Here is an 18590-nt window from a genome sequence, read left to right as displayed (position 1 = left end):
TTTAGTAGCAATGGGTACGGCCTCCCGGTAGGTGGTGATGTGTCCAGCCGTGAACGTCAGATGAGATGATCACGAGCGACCGCCAAAAAGCGGTGGGGAAAATCCCTAAGAAAAGCTTTTGGGTGGTGAGGGGGATACCGGAAATCGTTTGCAAAAATGAGTCGAGTTTGGCGAGTCGAGACTCCAAGAACCAAAAGTTGGACGATGCGCTCCAAGCTGGTTGCGGGAATCACGGCAAAATCATAGTGGTCTGTGGGGGCATGTCGTGGGCGTGCAGGTGGTCCCTGAACCCAGCCGGCGTCCTGAATGGGCGGCGAAAACAAAAAGAGGGGCAGCGATGTGCGAGGTTGATGTCAAGATGCGCAGGGGAGTTGGTTCTGAAGGGTTCCAGCCTTCTGAGAAAGGGAATGATCCGTCCTGCGGGGTCCAGAACGGAAAGCGTGGCCCTCGCGGCTTCCATTTGTTGCAACAAAGGTTTGGATGCTCGAGATCCGCCTCCGAGGCCATGGCAGCCCTGACACGCCTGGCCCACACTGACCTCACCAGCGGGCCGCGAAGGTCCGGGTATAAGTAACGTTGGCTTGGCACGCTTGGTTGCAAAGTAGGAGGCACGGGAGGTTAGCACGTTAGGTACGAAAACTTTGTTTCGATGCAGGCTTACCATTGCCGGCTTCCAGTTTCGATTCCACATGAAAAACAAGACAGAAACGATGCTCGCTCCCATACAAAACACCTCGTACATATAGCGATGGGGTACCGTAATCCATTCGTTGATCGGTATTAGTACTGCATGTTTGTCCCCAACTCAGTACTCCATAAAATTGCATCGGGACGTCTCCTCGGAAGCGACCTACACTAGACCCGAGAATGGCCCAAGTAGGCCCTACGTATCAATCAGTGTTGTCGTCATAACGTTAGCCTGCCAGGTTGGCCCGTCCCCGTCCTCATGGACTCTCTTGGGGCATCAGAAGGCCTTCGAAAGGTCCGCACGGAGTCAAATCCCGCGCTCTAGTATCCATTCTAAGCGAACGTTAACCATAGGTTCTTGTTCTTATCTAAGTACTTGGGACGAACCGGCATGAAAACAACCCCACTTTCTCCCCATTCCTCCCAGTCGTTTATTTTCTCTTCTAAATCGTCTCGTGGAGTATCCAAGACGATGAGAGGGGGATCGCACTCTTACGTGTGTGGCTGAAGATCCTGGCGGGGAAACTTTGGCAAGCATCCATTTTCGAGACAAGCCTCGCTAAATTGCACTCATCCGTGTCCCTACACGTCCTCGCTGGAAACATAGTTGGTAACTCGAGTCAGGCACGGTCTTAAATTCTGGTGCGTCGTATGTTAACTAGTATCACAGGACGTACATCCATGGCAGGCCTTGGAAGATCGCCCGTTCGAGAACGCCCAAGACCGTCCCACCCAATCTGCAGTTCTTTCTTCATTGGGAATGCTGCTCACCAGTTGGCCTTGATCGGTTTCGGGTCCCACCGGACCACAAATCCCACTTCCGTCAAGAGTAATGGGCGGCCAAGGCGGCTTCAACTGCGTTTCGATCGGAGTGGAGGTCCGCGGCCTTGGGATATCCACCCCGAAACCCGGGCCGCTGCGGAGGAGTGGGAAAACGAAATCGTAGTATACATAGGTAGTATGCTTTTTTTGCCCAAATGCTTATGCTGCGTCGCCACGCTAACGTAACCGCAAGTACCCCATGATATCGCATTTCGCAGACGCAATCAATACAAGAGAACGGGGGGTAATTGGAACACCTCGCCTCATACCCTGTGCTCGTAATGACGGCGCAAAGGCTCCGGCCCTCCAACGTGCCAGCCATCACGAGACAGCGAGAAAGAGCGACAGTGGGAAACTCCCTACAAAGAACGAGGGGGCCGGCCACCATCTCACCTAGCCCTTAGAAAACACCACAGACTGTCGAACCATCTTGCCAAGCCCAAGACTGGGCGCCGTGGAGGCCACGCTACCGTAATGCAAAGACTGCAGGTTGCTTTTCAAAGCCCTCTCCCCTCCCCAAAATGCCGGGGCCATCAAGTCAGATACAACATACTTCATACTTAAGCATTTAAGTGATCGATCGAAAGTAGAGGTTGAGAAAAACTGGAAGGAGAAAAGGGCAAATATGCAATCAGGATAACCCAGGACTGCCGCCAATCTGTTGCCCTAGTTACAAACGTATATAGAGGTCCATGCAATCGATCCTCCACTCCCTCCTCCCCAACAAACTCCGTAGCCACTCTAGCCCAAGACCTGTCCATTCGATCCTCGCCCCCGTTATCCGCTCAGCGGCAGCAGTAGCCAGTGTCCCAGCAGTCATATTGAGCATCTCAGCCACCACCGTAGTGGCCGTGGCGCCACCACGTACAGACGCGGCGAGGTTATTCGGGGCCGCGCTGGCTTCGGTATCCGGTGCCGCAACGGCGGGCAGGTATATATAGCTCGCCGGGGGTAGTGATTGGAACCAATTACTGCCGAGATCGAGGAAGCACCGGTCGGACCAGTTGCACGATGTGAGGAAAAGAATAATTAGGAGAAATGAGCAGTAAAAACATGGCCTGTTGAGAAAGTACGTGCACAGGAAGAAGAGGAAGATAAAGGCGGGCGATGCGTTTGTCGGGATAAACAGGAGGGGAAGCCAACTATGTCGGCGCAAGCCTGGTTAGCATCTTGACGGACATGGATGGCTCGCGAGCAAGTATTGACGGTAAACGTCGACCTTACCTGCGAAGACAAAACATTGCGGAACTCCCGACCCGGCAGTCCTAGGTCAGTCGCCCACACCACCTCCCTTCAATGATCCTCCTCCAACGGCGGGGCAAGGTATATGAGCCTGTGTAGGCACGCAAAAACCATTCAATGTAACAGCCGCTTGACCCACGCGGGCGATTTGTGGGAATCAAGTGTAAGGTCGGTTCGAGGAGTCGTTACGGTTGTCGGTCCGGGTTGGAAAGTGTGCAATCAAATTGTGCGCCTAGGGAGAGTGTGGCAAGGGAACGGATAATACCCAGTGCTAGCGAAATTGGTCGACCGTCAAGGCTTCGTTGAACTTCTCGAAGATTTCTGCCCCCGTGGCAGCCGCGGACGTGGAATGTGGAATTGATTACGGGGCCTTTGCCGTTAAGTTTTCGATGTTGAAGGTTGGCGAGACAAGGCGAGACAAGGCCGATGCTGCCCCCGGGTTTCTTCAACTGGTGGAATTGAATGCTGACATAATACGTTAAGTACGTTATCCACCCAGGCCTTAAATTATTTTGGCTGCCCGGACCTCTGGTCCCCATGACGCGTGCAAAGCGGCCCGGAGATACCCTTGAAGACGGCCCGCTCCTGCCTTGAACTTACATAGTCCTATGTAGTTTTCGTAAAATGATTTTATCTTCCTCTCTGTGGAGATTGTTTCCGCATGTCACTGTCGTGCCGGGCGAAAAAAAAAAAAAAAAAAAAGACAGCCTAGTGGATAGATGTACAACAGAACAACCGGGCTTACAGTTCAAGATAACAAACCTCTTCACATCCAAGGCGGGACTTCTACCCGGTGCCCCCCCTCGAGATGATGCACCTTCACCGACGCGTCTTTCAACCATCAGCCATCACGCAACGGCTAGAAGAAGTGATTGGGCCACTCGCTCCTCTTTGACTCATGCGGCAAATTCCTGCTCTCTGGTGACTGGTGACAAGAGATTTCGCGGCAGATACCAACTGCTCGTCAGCCCTGTTCTATTAAATGTTTTGTGTGGATGCTCCCACTTTCCCACCTTCCGTTGCCCTCTGTTTGTCGGTTCACGGCGGTTTGCAGCTCTTTCCCACTGATTGTGCCCATCCCATTGGGCTCCGCTCCGCCCTGCCCCACGACTTGCCCAGTGTTCCCTCACGCCACAGCGACGGACACGTGTAGCCGCTAAGCGGGCCGCACGGGCCACCGTTTGCTTCCCCAGCCGCCTCGACCGCCGCCGATATATTTTTCAGAGGCACGCATCACATCCACCTCCAAACAAGCAAATCGGACTAGGGAAATCACAACCATCGCCCCTTTGGAGCACAACATCCGTGCTTTTCCTGGCCAAACTCGCCGGCGCCTTCTGCTTGCTGGAAACGCAGCAGAGCCGCCACATGCGGGTTGGATTCTCCGCTTTTTTTCGCTCTCTCTAAAAGGTTCCCTTCCAAGTTGCGTGACCTGGGTGCATTGCTTGGGCGGTTCGTTTGGGCGCGCAGTCGATCATTGGTAAAGTCGGTTCTCACCCAAAGAAAACTTGGGGTTTTTCTTCCTTCCACCTCAACCCCATTCATTCCCTCATCGTCAGGCTCCGTCATTTCTCTTCTGTGCCCGGCTTTCCTGCTTCGCTGCAGCAACTAACCGTCGGTGCATTGCAGAACGTCCAAGCCACCCGTGAAGCACGACGACCATGTCGAACTACGGCATGTCTGGCGGCGGCGGTTCCGGCGATTCGGAGCACGACCCAAAGTTTGAGTCGCTCCTCGCTCAGCTGCGACTCCAGTCGTCGCCCAGCCCCGGCCCTGGCGCCGACTCCGGCCCGGAATATCCTTCGCAATTCAACTATCACCACGGTCACCAGTCCTACTACGGCCCCCAGTCCAATTCCGATTCGCCCAATCTCCCCAATCACGGCCAAGGGGCCACGGACTCACCCGCATTCCTGCCTGAGGCTCCCACACCACCCGTCGGCTTCGGCCACTCGCAGTTTCCGCCGGGCATGATGAACCAAATCGGCGCTGCTGCCCGCAGTGGTGCTGGAGATGGCCGCACCGCGCATCTGCTCAACCTCCTCAAGTTTAGTGGACAAAACGGCTCTGCGAGCCAGCAGCAGCAGCAACAGCAGCAGCAGCAGCAGCATCAGCAACACTCGCAGCACTCGCAGCACCACTCGCAGCAACACCAGCAGCACCACTCCTCCCCTCGGGAGCAATCCATAAACTTTCCTCCCGCACCGATTGCGCCGCCTGTCATTCACGCGCCCGCTCCCGCTGCAGCCGATCCCACGGGCCTCCTTGCAGCCCTAATGAAGGGTAACCTACAGCCCGAGCCCGTGAAACCCGAGCCCAGCCCTCCGTCTTGGAACCAAGCCTCGCCTCCCTCAGGTACACAACAATACCTGCTCAACTTACTTAATCGTCCGAAGCCAAGCCAGCACGAGGCGGCCGATCCCAGCGAGCCGAGCCTCCTCACACCACCGCCCACTTCCGATCATGTAAAGGACGACGAAAGCTCGCATGGTGGCCGCTCCGCTGAACCGACCCTCGTGGATACCCTGGCCTCGCGCTCTGAGTTTGATTTTGAGTCCAAGAACGTCGAATCCCCACCCCCCAAGTTTGACTCCACGCCGCTTTCGCAGCACTCACAGCCCTCGCAACAGTCGCATCAGTCCAACCCGAGACAGGCAAACAGCCTTGGCTACAGCGACCACTACGATCGCTTATCCGGATCCTCCCCGATCCATCGAACTCCGAAATCGTCGACCACGCCTGGCGCTTCTGGCTCGACCGCAGGTGCCGCTCGTCCTGCGCCAGCTCCGACCCAAATCTTGAAGAGGTCAGACACCAATCAGCCCCACGATTCGGCTCGACCTTTCAACGACCGAGACGACCGAGACATCCCTGGTTCCCCGCCGTCGCAGGTTCATGACAACACCTGGCACAGCGCCGAACGCAATGTCCCTCCTGCCTTGTCTCACGGGGCTGATACGTCTCCTAGCGCCACCCAGAAGGAGAGTGTGGCAGACGCCGTCAGTGGACTCGCGGAGCAGGCCGATCGGGAGGCCCGAGATGCCCTTGCGCGTGCCGAACAGGAGCAGGCGGAGGCTAAGGCTTCCCGTGGCTTGGACCCGACAGACATCGCCGAAACGGCCGAGGTATCTCATTCGGCCTCCTCAATCGTCGCCAAGCCCGAGCGCAACCAGGCGGAAGAAGAGAGATCTTTCCCCGACTCGAGTTTCGTTCAGGACTTTGCCCAAGACGCCCGAGATAGTGCAGACGACTCGGCCGCGGCCCCTCCGCAGGGCCTCGTGGCCGACAGCTGGGAAAGCGCCGAGGCCGAGGAAATTGTAGTGATCGAGGAAACGGCCGCGCCCGTCAAGGTCTACAACTTCCCCATGAAGCCGTGGATCACGATCAGCCTGCAAGACACGGATGAAACCCGACCTGTTTTCCGCGAGGAGGCCATTCTCGACATTGCTCGCCTCAAGAAGGACTTTGATCAGATCGACCGTAACCTCGTTTCTGCTTCCGAAACCTACATGGCCTATGCCATGTCCAAGGCCGGCGGCCTGCGTGTCATTAGACAGGAAGACGGTAAGGACGCCAAGCTTTTCACCGACACAAAGGACCGCATCTTCAATGTAAGCATCTGCAACTCGTCCTCTGAGGACCACCCCAAGGAGACCATCATTGGCACTGGGGTGAACGGGACCGTCTACTGGGTGCAGCTCAAGAACGGCGATCGGGATCACTTGGAGGACGCGCACCCGGAACAGTACGGCTTTGCGCTGCCCCCAATTTCGTCGCAAGAGGGCGGCGATGCGCCTGGCGGTGTTCTCAAGACGCGTGCTCGGCCCTCCGCCATGCATCCCGATTTCTTCGCCGTCGGCCGCGGCAAGTCGATCAACATCATCTGGCCGTCATTTGTGTTTGAGAACGACCTGTTCAAGAATGGCCACGACCGCATCGTCGACACCGAGAAACTTCTGAAGCAATGCTCGTTGAAGATCAACACCGGTAAGGCTGGTAAGGACTTCACTTTCAGCCAGGACGATACTCTCGTTGTCTCGCTCGACAAGTCTGGACGCGTCAAGTTCTGGGACGTCCGTGACCTGACCGCGGTCAAGGAGGGCTCGGATCCCCTTCACCCCACGCCCGCGCAGGCGTCGCTTGAGATCAAGGAGCCCCTGATGACCCTCACCACCACCCCCGAGGGCGAGAAGGCGTGGCCCACCTCCGTGTTGCTGCTGGATAAGTTCCGACCGTACCAGAAGCGTGCCGCCCTGAGGTACATGATCGTGGGGATGAAGCAGAACCACACCCTCCAGCTTTGGGATCTGGCTCTGGGCAAGCCGGTGCAGGAGTTCAACTTCCCGCACAACAAGGAGTCCGATGCCGTGTGCAGCGTCATGTACCACGCTCCCTCCAGCATGATCATCGTCGGCCACCCGACTCGCAACTCAATCTACTTCCTCCATCTCTCGGCGCCTAAGTACACGCTGAAGAACCTTTCGCAAGTCGACTACATCCAACGGCTGGTCGCACAGGACTCATCCATCCCACAGCCGGAGTCTACTGCCGTGATTAGTGGCATTCGGGAGTACTCCTTCGCGAACAAGGGCATCCTTCGCAGCCTCAACATCCTAGAGAACCCTGCGGCGTCCAGCGACGGGGACGAGCCGACGCTGTTTGAGCTCTACGCCATGCACTCCAAGGGCGTCACCTGCTTGTTCATTAAGCACTCCGAGCTGGGCTGGACCAAGGACAACAAAGTCATCGCTCCTGCCGACGCCGTGGAGGCCGGGCTCGCCAAGATCTCGAAGCTGGTAGCCCCGCCGCCTCCCCAGCCGGCCGAGACGCAAAATGCTGCTGTCCCGAGCGAGAGCGCTGCCGCCGCTCCTCAGATCCGGATTGCCACGCGCGGTGCTAAGGACGCCGGCCTCAAAGCTGTATCACCCCAAGGAGACAACAAAAAGGCATCGGAGTTGGTGGCGCTGCCGAAACCTGACCGCAAGGACGATGCCGAACTCCCCGCGCCTGCGCCGGAAAAGAACGAGAAGAAGGGACGGAAAAAGAAGAGTGAACGTACGGGCGCTGGGGCCAGCGACCATCTTGCGGCCACCAATGGCGCTGTGGAAACCGCTCGCGCTTCCTCACAGGGCAAGACCAACAACAAAAGTTCTCGCGCGGCCGATTCCTCTTCTTCCGCAGACGCGGCACTCGCACCCAACCCGGCCTTCCAGGAACAGCTCGACGCCGTGGTCGCTAAAATGGAGTCGCGCATTATTTCCAACCTATCCGGTCGCTTTGACGCCGTCTTCAATGAGACTTTGAAGCAGATGCAGAGCTTCCACGAAAATCGCGACTCAGCCTTCTCGACCAGCCAGTCAACGCTTCTGCAGCTGGTGGCCGATGTACTGAACGATAACACCGAGGCGGTCCTCAAGAACTTGATCATTACCCAGATCAATAACAATGTCATTCCATCGGTTCGCAACGCCATCGACAAGTCGGTGTCCGAGCAGTTGGGCGCAAAGTCGGCCGCTCAAGTCAGCGCTGTGCAAAAGGAAATCCAACGCCTCTTGCCCAACGCCATCAACCAGGCCATGCAACGGCCTGACGTCACCAAGCCGGTTTCCGACAGGGTCTCGCAAAGCGTCAACTCACAGATCGATTCGCAGATCGCTAGGACCCTCAACACGCTCACGCCTGTCATCGCCAAGTCGACGGCTCAGACCGTGCACCAGCGTATCATTGAGGACGTCGGCGGTCGCATCAGCCAGGCCTTTGAGCAGCTCGATGAACGGCGTCGGAATGAAGATGCCAAGTTTGACCGTCTGATTGCACAGACTCAGGACCTCGCCAGCGCCATTTCTTCCCTGGCCGCTTCCCAGGCACAGATGCAACAGGAACTTGCGGCCCTCAAGCAGCAAGTTCACGATCAGGGTCGCGAGAAGGCGCCTTCTGCCGTCGACGAGCATTTGCGCGGCCTCGGTGCTTCCCACGGTGGCGCTGTCGGCTCCCATGGCCCGCCCAGCACCTCTTCCCGAGAGCTGGTCAGCTACGGCCCGCAACATCACCAACACCAGCACCAGTCGCCTGCTGCGCATTCTCAATCTGGGCAGGTGCCTTACTCTCACCAGCACCAGCATCAGCATCAGCATCAATCGCAGCCGCAGCCGCAGCCGGCGCAGCAACAGCAGCACCAGCTTCCGCACCAGCAGCAGCATCAGCATCAGTCCCAAACCCAATATGGCGATCACGACGGCCAGGTGGTATACGCGCCGCTGAGCCGGGAGGAGCGCCAAAAGGCCGAGCTTGACAATCTAGTGGAGGCCATCGAAGGTTTAATGCGTGCTTCCAACTACGACGAGGCAATGCTCCGCTGGCTCCAATCGGGCGACCATGCGGAAGAGGTTTTCCAGCAGGTACTTTCCAATTACAACCCCATCTTTGTCCAGGACCTGCAGCCGCTGCTTTTGCTGTCAGTCGGTGCGACTGTCTCGGTCAACTTGAGCCGGAATACGCAGAAACTCATCAAGAAGATCAACCTCTTGGAGGTCGTCATTTACTCATTCAACCAGAACGTTGCCAGCTTGGTATGTCCCCTCCCCCCCGCTCTCCCTCTTCTTCCCTCTCCTATCCTCCCTACGAAATATGCTGCATGCATGAGCTGACCCGTGGTTGGTGTTATGTTCTAGGATGAGCAAGTCCGTGAGGTGACCCCCAAAATCATGACGCTCCTAAAGACCCGTATCGATCAACTCCTTAGCGAGATCAACCGGATTGCGCCCCATGACCAGTCGGTCAAAACGCTCTCCAGCATGAGCTCGATCGCAGGGCGGGTTGCTGAGAATGCCCAACTCCGGCACGGGTCTATGCACGGCCCTGGTCACATAGGTGCCTCTTACTAAGGGGTGGGTGTGTATATGGTGGATAACACGATGCTAGGGGTGAGGCAGATCTGACACTCGATTCACGAGCATGTTGTTTTGTTTTTTGGCGACGAGACCTATAAGCCCGAAGGCTTTTAGGACCGAGGGTCAAGGAACCTAGCGTCGTTTGATACCGGGGGTCAGCAACGCGATGGTTTTCTCGGGCTGTTTGATGGAGAAAACGAGGCGGCGTGAGCGAATCATTAGGATGGTGCGGTTCTCTTTTCGTATCTCTTCTTTCTCTCGATGGGCATATCTATGTTCTACCCGTTTGTGGTGAGGGTAGCTTGTGATGGTTCTGCCAGCGGTCACGGGACGGAGCAAGGAGTTGTTTGGGGACTATTCTGCCACATTGTGTACAAATAATTTAAATCTGCTTTACTTTTCGGCACTTGATACGTCACCCCCCTTGTCATTCGTCTAGAGTGCTCTACATAGAGGCGATGCGGCGAGACCTAGAGCGCGAACTAATCATGGCCAAACTAGGAACCGGAGTGGCCGTCAGTGATGGTTCTCAGTCGTAGAAGGAGCTCAGTCGTAGAAGGAGCTGCGGGTCAGCATGATGAGAATTGTGCGATTTGAACTAAGCAGGGCGACAAAGACATGTGCGATTCTTCCCTGGGCATACATAAGGCCGACCCGACCTGGAACTCGGATACAACTACCTAATTAGGTACCCTAATATGAGACAAAGGATGGAAGCCGCTCTTATTTACCGAGACAGTGGCTAGCTCCTTAACCGTTCCTCGGTCCTAATCAGGCAGACTGACGGGCGAGGCAGGCTAGGCAAGATGCGTGGTCGATCAGTACGGTCTCTCCTTTTAGTAAGAAAAGGAAAACCACAATAAAAGCCCAGGGCTGCAGTTTATCGAACTGTGGTTATTTACACACATTCCACTACCATCAGCGCTGTTTAGTTCCACGACTAACCTTGTCCAATCACCCGGACCTAGCACCAGCGCTCAGAGATAGACCCAGGGGTGTAACACAACGAACAGGTAAGGTAATACCTAGTATCCGCCCCCCCCCAATCTGTGCATGAACAGTTTCTTGTAGGCGCTTTGGAAATCACCAAACCTGGACAGTTGTTAATTTTTGATAAGAGTGGTGCTCGACTCCTCGTTCTCCCCATTTCCTCGATCCTTGAGATTGGACCTCCGGCACTGAAGAGTAAACACAAACTGCAAGACGCGTATGGATCTTGTCAATCGTAAAGAGGTATCGGAAAAGCTGGGAGGTGGTAGTATAAGCTTCTGTGTATTGGTGATAACGGCGAGAAAACGGTCTCCGACTTTCCGCTGTCTGGATCGGTTGAAGGGAACGAGAAGGTCAGGTCAAGAAGCAGGCCGCCATCAATGCCACTCCAAGCTATATATGGTGATAACGAGGAGAACGCCCAGCTCAAAATGAATATGGGGATAATTACCATGTGCGAATGGCCAGGTTTCCAGGATGACGATGGGTACTAAGAGAATTACCCGCCGTGCCAGAGGCAAGTAAAAACTTGCCAAGGGCGTTGGATTGGGTATCAATCAAGGTGTTCAGGGTGAAGAACCTAATTAACGGAGCCCGTAGTTGCGAGACGATAGTAATAAGTTATGATATAAGATGATCGAGGCTCGGAATCCCCTGCCCGTAAGCGTGATTCTCAAGAAACATGGCGCTCACCTCGACACGTCGGATAGTGTGTCCCTTAAGTACCCCTCTGTAGAGCTATTCGTTGGCTGGGCGACATGGTGGCCAAGCACCCCTCCCTAATGGCAGGTAGGGGTGGAGAGGAGGACAAGACTGGAAAGGAGTAGAGGAAGGAGAAGTAGGATGTAGACTCGGCATACGCGCTTGGCCTGTAATTGCCTGCTACTCCTGCTTATCCGGCTCCCAGACGAGCTGGGCTTCTGGGAATCCACAACAGCAAGCGTCTCGTGCCGTTCCAGCTGATCTAGACATTTTTCCCAGAGAAGTTGACGCTGATCACTTGAGCTAGTAACTGCGAGCTGATGATGTGTAGAACCATGCCACCACCGATCAAATCGACCTCTCACTGGATAGTTTTAGGTGCTCCGGTTCGGGGGCAAGGAATTCATGTGGAATGACTACTCCGTAACGATTAGCGCATTCATAAGCAACCGCCCCGCGACAGAGGTAGTAGCGTACCTGATCGAGTTCCACAAGACCACGGCCGACTTGCACTCCAGGCTGACGGACGGCGGGAGACGGGTATTGGTACCAGGACCCAAAGTATGCGCGCTACGCCGGCATCGCCATCTAGGCGCCTGGGAAACCATCCGTTTCTACGAAAACATAGAGGGGGTTGTCGGGGGCTCCCCCACGTAGTGGGCTGTAACAAGCAGGCGATACTGGGACTAGAGGTTGAAAAGCCGGCTCTCATGTTTATACTGCTACTGATCGAGGGGCACGCTCCCAAGAACTAGCTAGGTATATTGCCTTATGTCGAGCAAGTCACAATACGGCAGAACAATGAGGTATATAGGCATCTAGTGTACAATAAATAGTGTATCGTTCGTAGGGAGCCGGGTCAGCCATGGAGAAGATAGCAACACCGCAGAGCACCCGCAGAAGCTCACAACGGTCTAGGAGATGATTTCAGTCAAAGGTGAGTAAGCCCCAGGTGGCTCAGAGGCCACCTACCTTGAGGTGTCGCATTATTACATCCCAGTGTAGTATTTAGCAGACTTAGGAATGATGAGAGGGTTAGGCCTTATAGTGCTCCTCAGCGAGCCTCCTAGTATAGGCAAGGCCTTGACGGCTACAGCCGTGGCCGACCAAACACAACAGCCGCTGTCCTGCCCCCAGGCTGAGGACCCGGGTATCAACAAATCGCTACTTTAGAAAGATCAGAAGGTGGTTCATTTAGCGACCGACGAGAATGCCGTAGTTCTGCTAGACGAGACCAAGGTATCTGTACCTTCGCGGCACACGCGGGACATTGTATGCAACAATCTCGTGGCTATCACCTTACACGGGTCCGGGTTCTTTCACGGCATCTTCCTTGCCCCCATCCTGTAATTATAGTACCATCGACCACAGCCGCATCGCCTTGGACCTCCTGACACCCGAGGCCCGCGCTCTGATGTAACATAAGTTTTCGAACCGATCACTACTGGTGCCTGTACCCATCGTAGCTGTGTCACCGTCCACAATAATTGGACGGAGAAGACGGTATTACCCCGCGAGGGGGCGAGGGAGGTGGACGATTGTCCGGTCGGTGAGGAGACCAACGAGTCTAATGTATGGTAACTCAACGGGCATAGGACCAAGACAACAAAATCTGGTGTGATCACGGGGGATATGTGCTCATCCTCACACGGCTAGCAAGCGGTTTCAAGGTAACGAGCCCTGAGGCGAGCGAGTGTCTTCACTTGGGGAAACATTGTTCTTTGTCTGACTAGTAAGTGAGTAAGTATACTGGAAGCAGAATGATTTTATTCGAGGAATATACCTTAGTTATGTACTCCAGCCTAAATCGCTTCTATAGTTGTAGTAGAAAAGCGAAATCTATCTCACAGTGAAATTCATGGACAGCAGGGTATTATACAGTATCCTACTGTCAGAGACAACTAACTAAGAACTGAGCTTGTGAGTTAATGGTTAGAAAGATATTAAAGTTCACAAAGGAAGAAGAAACAAGGCTAAATCGTTAATGTAATATAATCAATTCTTAGCTAGTTATATAAACTTATGCCCAGATATTAATATCTATAAAAGCTTTAGACCGCCCTACAAAAACAGGGCTAAAACTGACGAAACTACTACCAGACAGTTGGGCTCAAAAAGCTCTAAATAACGATACTAGATAACTAGACGCAAGTTATACTATAGCTATACTATGCAATATAATTAGGAGCGTATCTATAGACGTTAACTATATATTGGATTTTGAACTACTAAACTACTAAGTCCACAAAAGGGTCTCTAAAATAATACTATACTAAACTTATTATAAAGCCCTTTAAAGGCCTAGCTTCAAAGGTTATTGAGATAAAAAGAAAGTATAGACTTTATTAAATATATTAGTAGATTTAGTATCTAAAGTAAGTTAAAGAAAGGCCTAAGGTTTTATAAAAGACTTGATTAACCTATTTATAGGCTAAAGATAAAATAGCTAGGTTAGAGAAGGAGCTTTGGAAGGGGTTATCATTATTAAGATATAGAAGATAATTATAAAGATAGTTCAAAGGAGAATTTAACATATAGTATAAACTATTATAAAGCTAAACAAAGGAGTTATATGAAGTTAATTATCGATAATAGTAATAATAAAGGTTAGATTAGACTTATAGGCCTAATTTGTAACGGAACGAACATATAACCAGGGCAGTGCCTGTGGAAATCTAGCAATTGTTATAAAGTGCTTTTGGTAGTTATAGAACTAAAATTAACACAAAGGTTATACCTACCTATAGAAACCTTTTATAGCCCCCCAAATAGAGTAGAAAGTGAGGTAGGCCTAGTAAAAATTCTATATTATAACTACTCTATATACCTTATATTCTCTATAGATTCCCTATCTATATATAGTTAGTTTAGATATCTATAGGTAGCTAATATTAGATAATAATATAATTTAGTAGATATCCTAAGATATATTATTGATCTAGGCTATTATATTACCCCTCGCTATAGGGTATAGGTTATATCCTTATAACTACTTTATCCTCTATCTTATACCTATAGATCTAATCTTTCTTATATTCTCTAAGAACTTATCCTCCTTATGGCTCTTTATATCTAGATCTTTATACGATACCATTACCTATTATATTAACCTTTATAAAGGTCTTGCTATAGCTAGGTATTTATAGTAAGAGTTTTATAATACTTATAGTAAATTTCTAAAATATAATATCAGATATTAAATAGGATCTTTATCCTACTTCTACTATTTTACCTCATATTATAATTTTCCCCTATTTAACTATAATACTATAATCTCCGCTACTCTAAACTTTAGTTCTCAATTAACGTTTATAAATAGTTACTTAGTAGATATTTAACTAAATATTAGATTATCTAATACTTTATATAATCTATTAGTAATAAATATTAAATATACCTTCTAGCTTTTAAACAGCTTTAGCTTATGAGTTACTTCTTTACGAGTACTTTAAAGGGTTGTACTATTAAATTATCTAGCTTATTATCTAGATAATTAATTTACTACTAGCCTTTATAGATTATAATACAATCTCCTACGCTAAAATCTACTTCCTTATAGTATTTATCTGAATAAAATATAATAGTATTTTTATAATAGTAGATAAACTTATTAAATAGATCTACTTTCTACCTTATAAAGAGGTTTAGATCATGAAATAACTTATCGATATACTCTATTAGTATATTATATATAAATAGATAGTACGATAGAATAATTGAACTAGATTATTAAATAATACCTTTAACTTTATATCAATTTCTAATAAAATAACTAGGTTAAATTATCGTTAGTTATATAACTAGCCTACAACAAGTTTACTTTAGTTTATAGAATCTTAAAACTAAATAATCTAATAAGAAATTTAATTTTAAAAAGATCAGAGTATTCAAAACCGATAAAAAGATTTCTAAAAATAACTATATCTTTATATTACTATTAACTATAAAACTAACAATAAACGTTTTTTATATGATACTATTAAAACTAACGTTAAAATATTTATAATTTGATAAAGATACTAAAATAAAGGATAAAGGAGAGGAATAGAATATAGAAAAAGTATTTAACTTAAAGATTATAAAAGGATAATTAAAGTATTTAGTTAAATAGTTAGATTTTAAGTTAGAAGATAATTTATAGTAGCTAACAGAAAACTTGGTTAATTATTAGAAGAAGCTATGTGATTGCTATTATTAATATATTAATTATCTTATATCACTAGAATAGATCAGTCGAAACTATAGTTAAAAGGTATAAAGGAGGATCTAGAGGAATAAAGGTTAGTAAGGAAGAAAAAAAAAGAAAAACAAGGTTATAGTAGAGATTAAACCTATAACCCTATATATATAGTTAATATATTGAAAGGTAATAAAGATATAAAACTATAAAGTATATATATATTCCTATTATATTATATAACTATTTTATTTATTAAAAGTAATAAAAAGGAATATTTATTTAAGAAGTAAAAGATTAATAAAGGAGGTGATATTCTAAAAGGAAAGAATCTTAATATTAATAGAAATAGAATTAAATAAGATTAATATAAAAGCTTCAAAAACCCCTATAACTAGTAATAATAGCTATTACCTCTTTTTATTTAACTCTTTTTAGTTCTTCTATGAAGTTAATATCCTTTAATATAGCTTATATTATTTTTTCAAACTATATTTATTTTTATTTTTATAATTATAGAACTTACTCTTTTATAGCTATAAGTTTATCTTCCAGCTTCTAGTATTAAAATATAATAGTTTAAAGGTATATAGGCGACATATTAAAGATATTATAGTTTAGGTACATTAGATATATATATTTAGTATAATAGAGAGAGTCGGCTTTAGAAACCATGTAAGAACTAAAGCCTTTTAATAGATAAGAGGAACAGGGTTATATTACTAATAACCTATTATACGATAGTAATATAATAAAAAGATAGTTAATATAAAAAGTCGAAGTAAATGATTTTTTAATTAGATCTATATTAAGTCTTTCACTATTATTAAGACTCCATAACCTTCTTTATAATCTTTTCCTTAGTCTAGCCTCTTCATCTTTAGCTAGTATATAGGTCTACTATATCCTTTATTATATCTCTTACCTCTTCCCTCCTTTCTTTAGGGGCTATATCTATTAACTAGGTTAATAGGCCTTATAGTCGTTCTCCCTTTAAAGGGTTCTTAGGGGTTAGATAGTCTAATAAGCCTTTAAATAGCCCTAGGCCTATCCCTATTCGAGGCTCTTCAAAGGGCTCCTTTGTTAATAAATCCTCTACTATTCTAGTAAGGCTAGCCTAAGCCTATAGTTGAACTAATTACTATAACTAACTAGCTTAAGTCTATAATTAAATTCATTAATATAGCTAGCCTATAGCTTAGATTAGACTAATTAGTTTAATTTAGGTATTATTTTTATAGCATTTAGAGAAGGGGGGGGTCAGTTCTCTATTAGCTAGGTAATAGTAAGCCTATTAGGTTTAGCTTAGTAGTTTAGTAGCTAGTCTACAGTTTATATACTATATAGTCAGTATAGTTATTGTATTTAGTCCAGTTAGTTCTTTATATAAAGTATATTACCTACTGTAGCTGTGCTGTACGCTATATGTAGGTACGACCTATACTATTGTATAGAGTTTTTCGAGGGCTTTTGAACGGTTGTGGTTTCGGCGATTTCGGCCTGGAATTAGACTAATTGGTATAATCCAGTAGTTTTCGATTTCTTGGTGCCAGGTTTGGGGTCAGCGAGTCAGGAGGTATAGGGTTAGTCTACTATAAAATATAGCTGAATAAGTTTAACGAGATTCTATTTTTCTCCCTACAGCCTAATAAGCTATATAACTAACTATACTATAGTTAGAGGGTGTGTAAAGATATCTACCTTAATTATAAATCGAGCGAAAACATAATTATAGGACTTAATCTTAAAATAGATACTATAGTAGATAGGAAGTATATAAGCTTTAGTAAAGCTACCTAGAGGGCTAAAGAGTATATAAATATATAAAAGATAGAATAGGCCCTATAGGGCTATAGGGCACCTATAATATAGGAGATCTAGCAAGAAGGCCCTATAGAAGGTACTAAAGGTAATGACCTAGATAATTTAGAGTGTAAGTTAATATCTAAGACTACCTTAAATATTAACGCTATTAATATAGATAGTATTCAAACTATAATATAGCGTTCTAAGAGATACTACTAGCATATTAAAGGTATTAAAGAGGTAATAATTAACAATGTTAATAGTGTAATTATAGATAAAAAGAGGGAGTTAAAGCTATTACTAAAAGAGGATAAGGAGACCTAGTAATAGTTCAAGCCTATAGTAGAAGAATACCTCTATTTAAAGGAATATAGAGATATATTTTTAAAGAAGGATTGAAAGACCCTATTACTATACTATAAGTAGGACTATAAGATTAAGTTAAAGCCTAGGGTAGAGCTGATAGTTAGACCCCTATATTTAATATCTTTAGATTGACTATAGATATTAAAGAAATATCGAAGTAACTACCTATATATAGGCTTTATTATATCTAGTACTATATGATTTATATTACCAGTACTCTTCATAAAGAAATATCATAGAAGTTGAGATATATATATAGGTTATAGAGATCTAAATAAAGGAATAGTAAAGAACTAATATCCCCTCCTCTAGATTAATAACATACTATAATCGCTAGAGAAAGCTCAAATCTTTACTAAAATTGATATCGAATAAGTATTCTATTATATTAAAATAGACCTAGAGAGTAAAAGTCTAACAATATTTAATCCATATTTTAGGTCGTATAAATATAGGATAATAATATAGTAAGGCTTTATTAACTCTTATCTATTTAACTTCTTTAACTACTTTATTATAGCTTATATAGATAACTTAATTATCTATTCTAATTTAGTAAAGGAGTACTAGGAGTATATAAAGGTGGTACTAAAGTACCTATAGAAGATAAAGCTCTAAATAGATTTAAAAAAGTATAAGTTCTATATAACTAAGATTAAGTTTTTAAACTTTATATTTAATATTAAGAGGATTATAGTTAACTTTAAAAAGATTAAAACAATTATAGAACAAGTACTAACCTAGGTTAAAGGGGTTTAAGCCTTTTTAGATTTCTATAACTTCTATTAGTAATTTATAAAGGATTATAAAGCCTTTATCGAAGTTTAATATTATGGGGAAGGACGTTAACTAGATTTTAAGATATTAAAAAGCCTTTAAGTAATTTAAGAAAATTATAAGTTTTATAT

The 18590-nt window shown here is 46.9% G+C and overlaps 2 protein-coding genes across 2 annotated transcripts; one reads left to right on the top strand and one right to left on the bottom strand.

Annotated features, from left to right (window-relative positions):
- Positions 1 to 2179: 2179 nt before the first annotated feature.
- Positions 2180 to 2750, bottom strand: C8A04DRAFT_40568 (bladder cancer-related protein BC10-domain-containing protein; the record flags this gene model as incomplete). The annotated part of the gene is made up of 2 exons (XM_062784993.1): positions 2180 to 2651; positions 2734 to 2750. The coding sequence occupies 2 exons, from the start codon at positions 2748 to 2750 to the stop codon at positions 2180 to 2182; spliced, it is 489 nt and encodes a 162-aa protein (XP_062632980.1).
- A 1662-nt stretch (positions 2751 to 4412) lies between these two features.
- Positions 4413 to 9635, top strand: C8A04DRAFT_32881 (uncharacterized protein; the record flags this gene model as incomplete). The annotated part of the gene is made up of 2 exons (XM_062782245.1): positions 4413 to 9320; positions 9423 to 9635. The coding sequence occupies 2 exons, from the start codon at positions 4413 to 4415 to the stop codon at positions 9633 to 9635; spliced, it is 5121 nt and encodes a 1706-aa protein (XP_062632979.1).
- Positions 9636 to 18590: the final 8955 nt, after the last annotated feature.

This window comes from Dichotomopilus funicola (assembly GCF_033296635.1).
Source record: "Dichotomopilus funicola strain CBS 141.50 unplaced genomic scaffold C8A04scaffold_103, whole genome shotgun sequence".
Taxonomy (NCBI): Eukaryota; Fungi; Ascomycota; class Sordariomycetes; order Sordariales; family Chaetomiaceae; genus Dichotomopilus; species Dichotomopilus funicola.
Note: the sequence above shows the minus strand (reverse complement) of the source record. Positions and strands in the feature narration are given on the sequence as shown.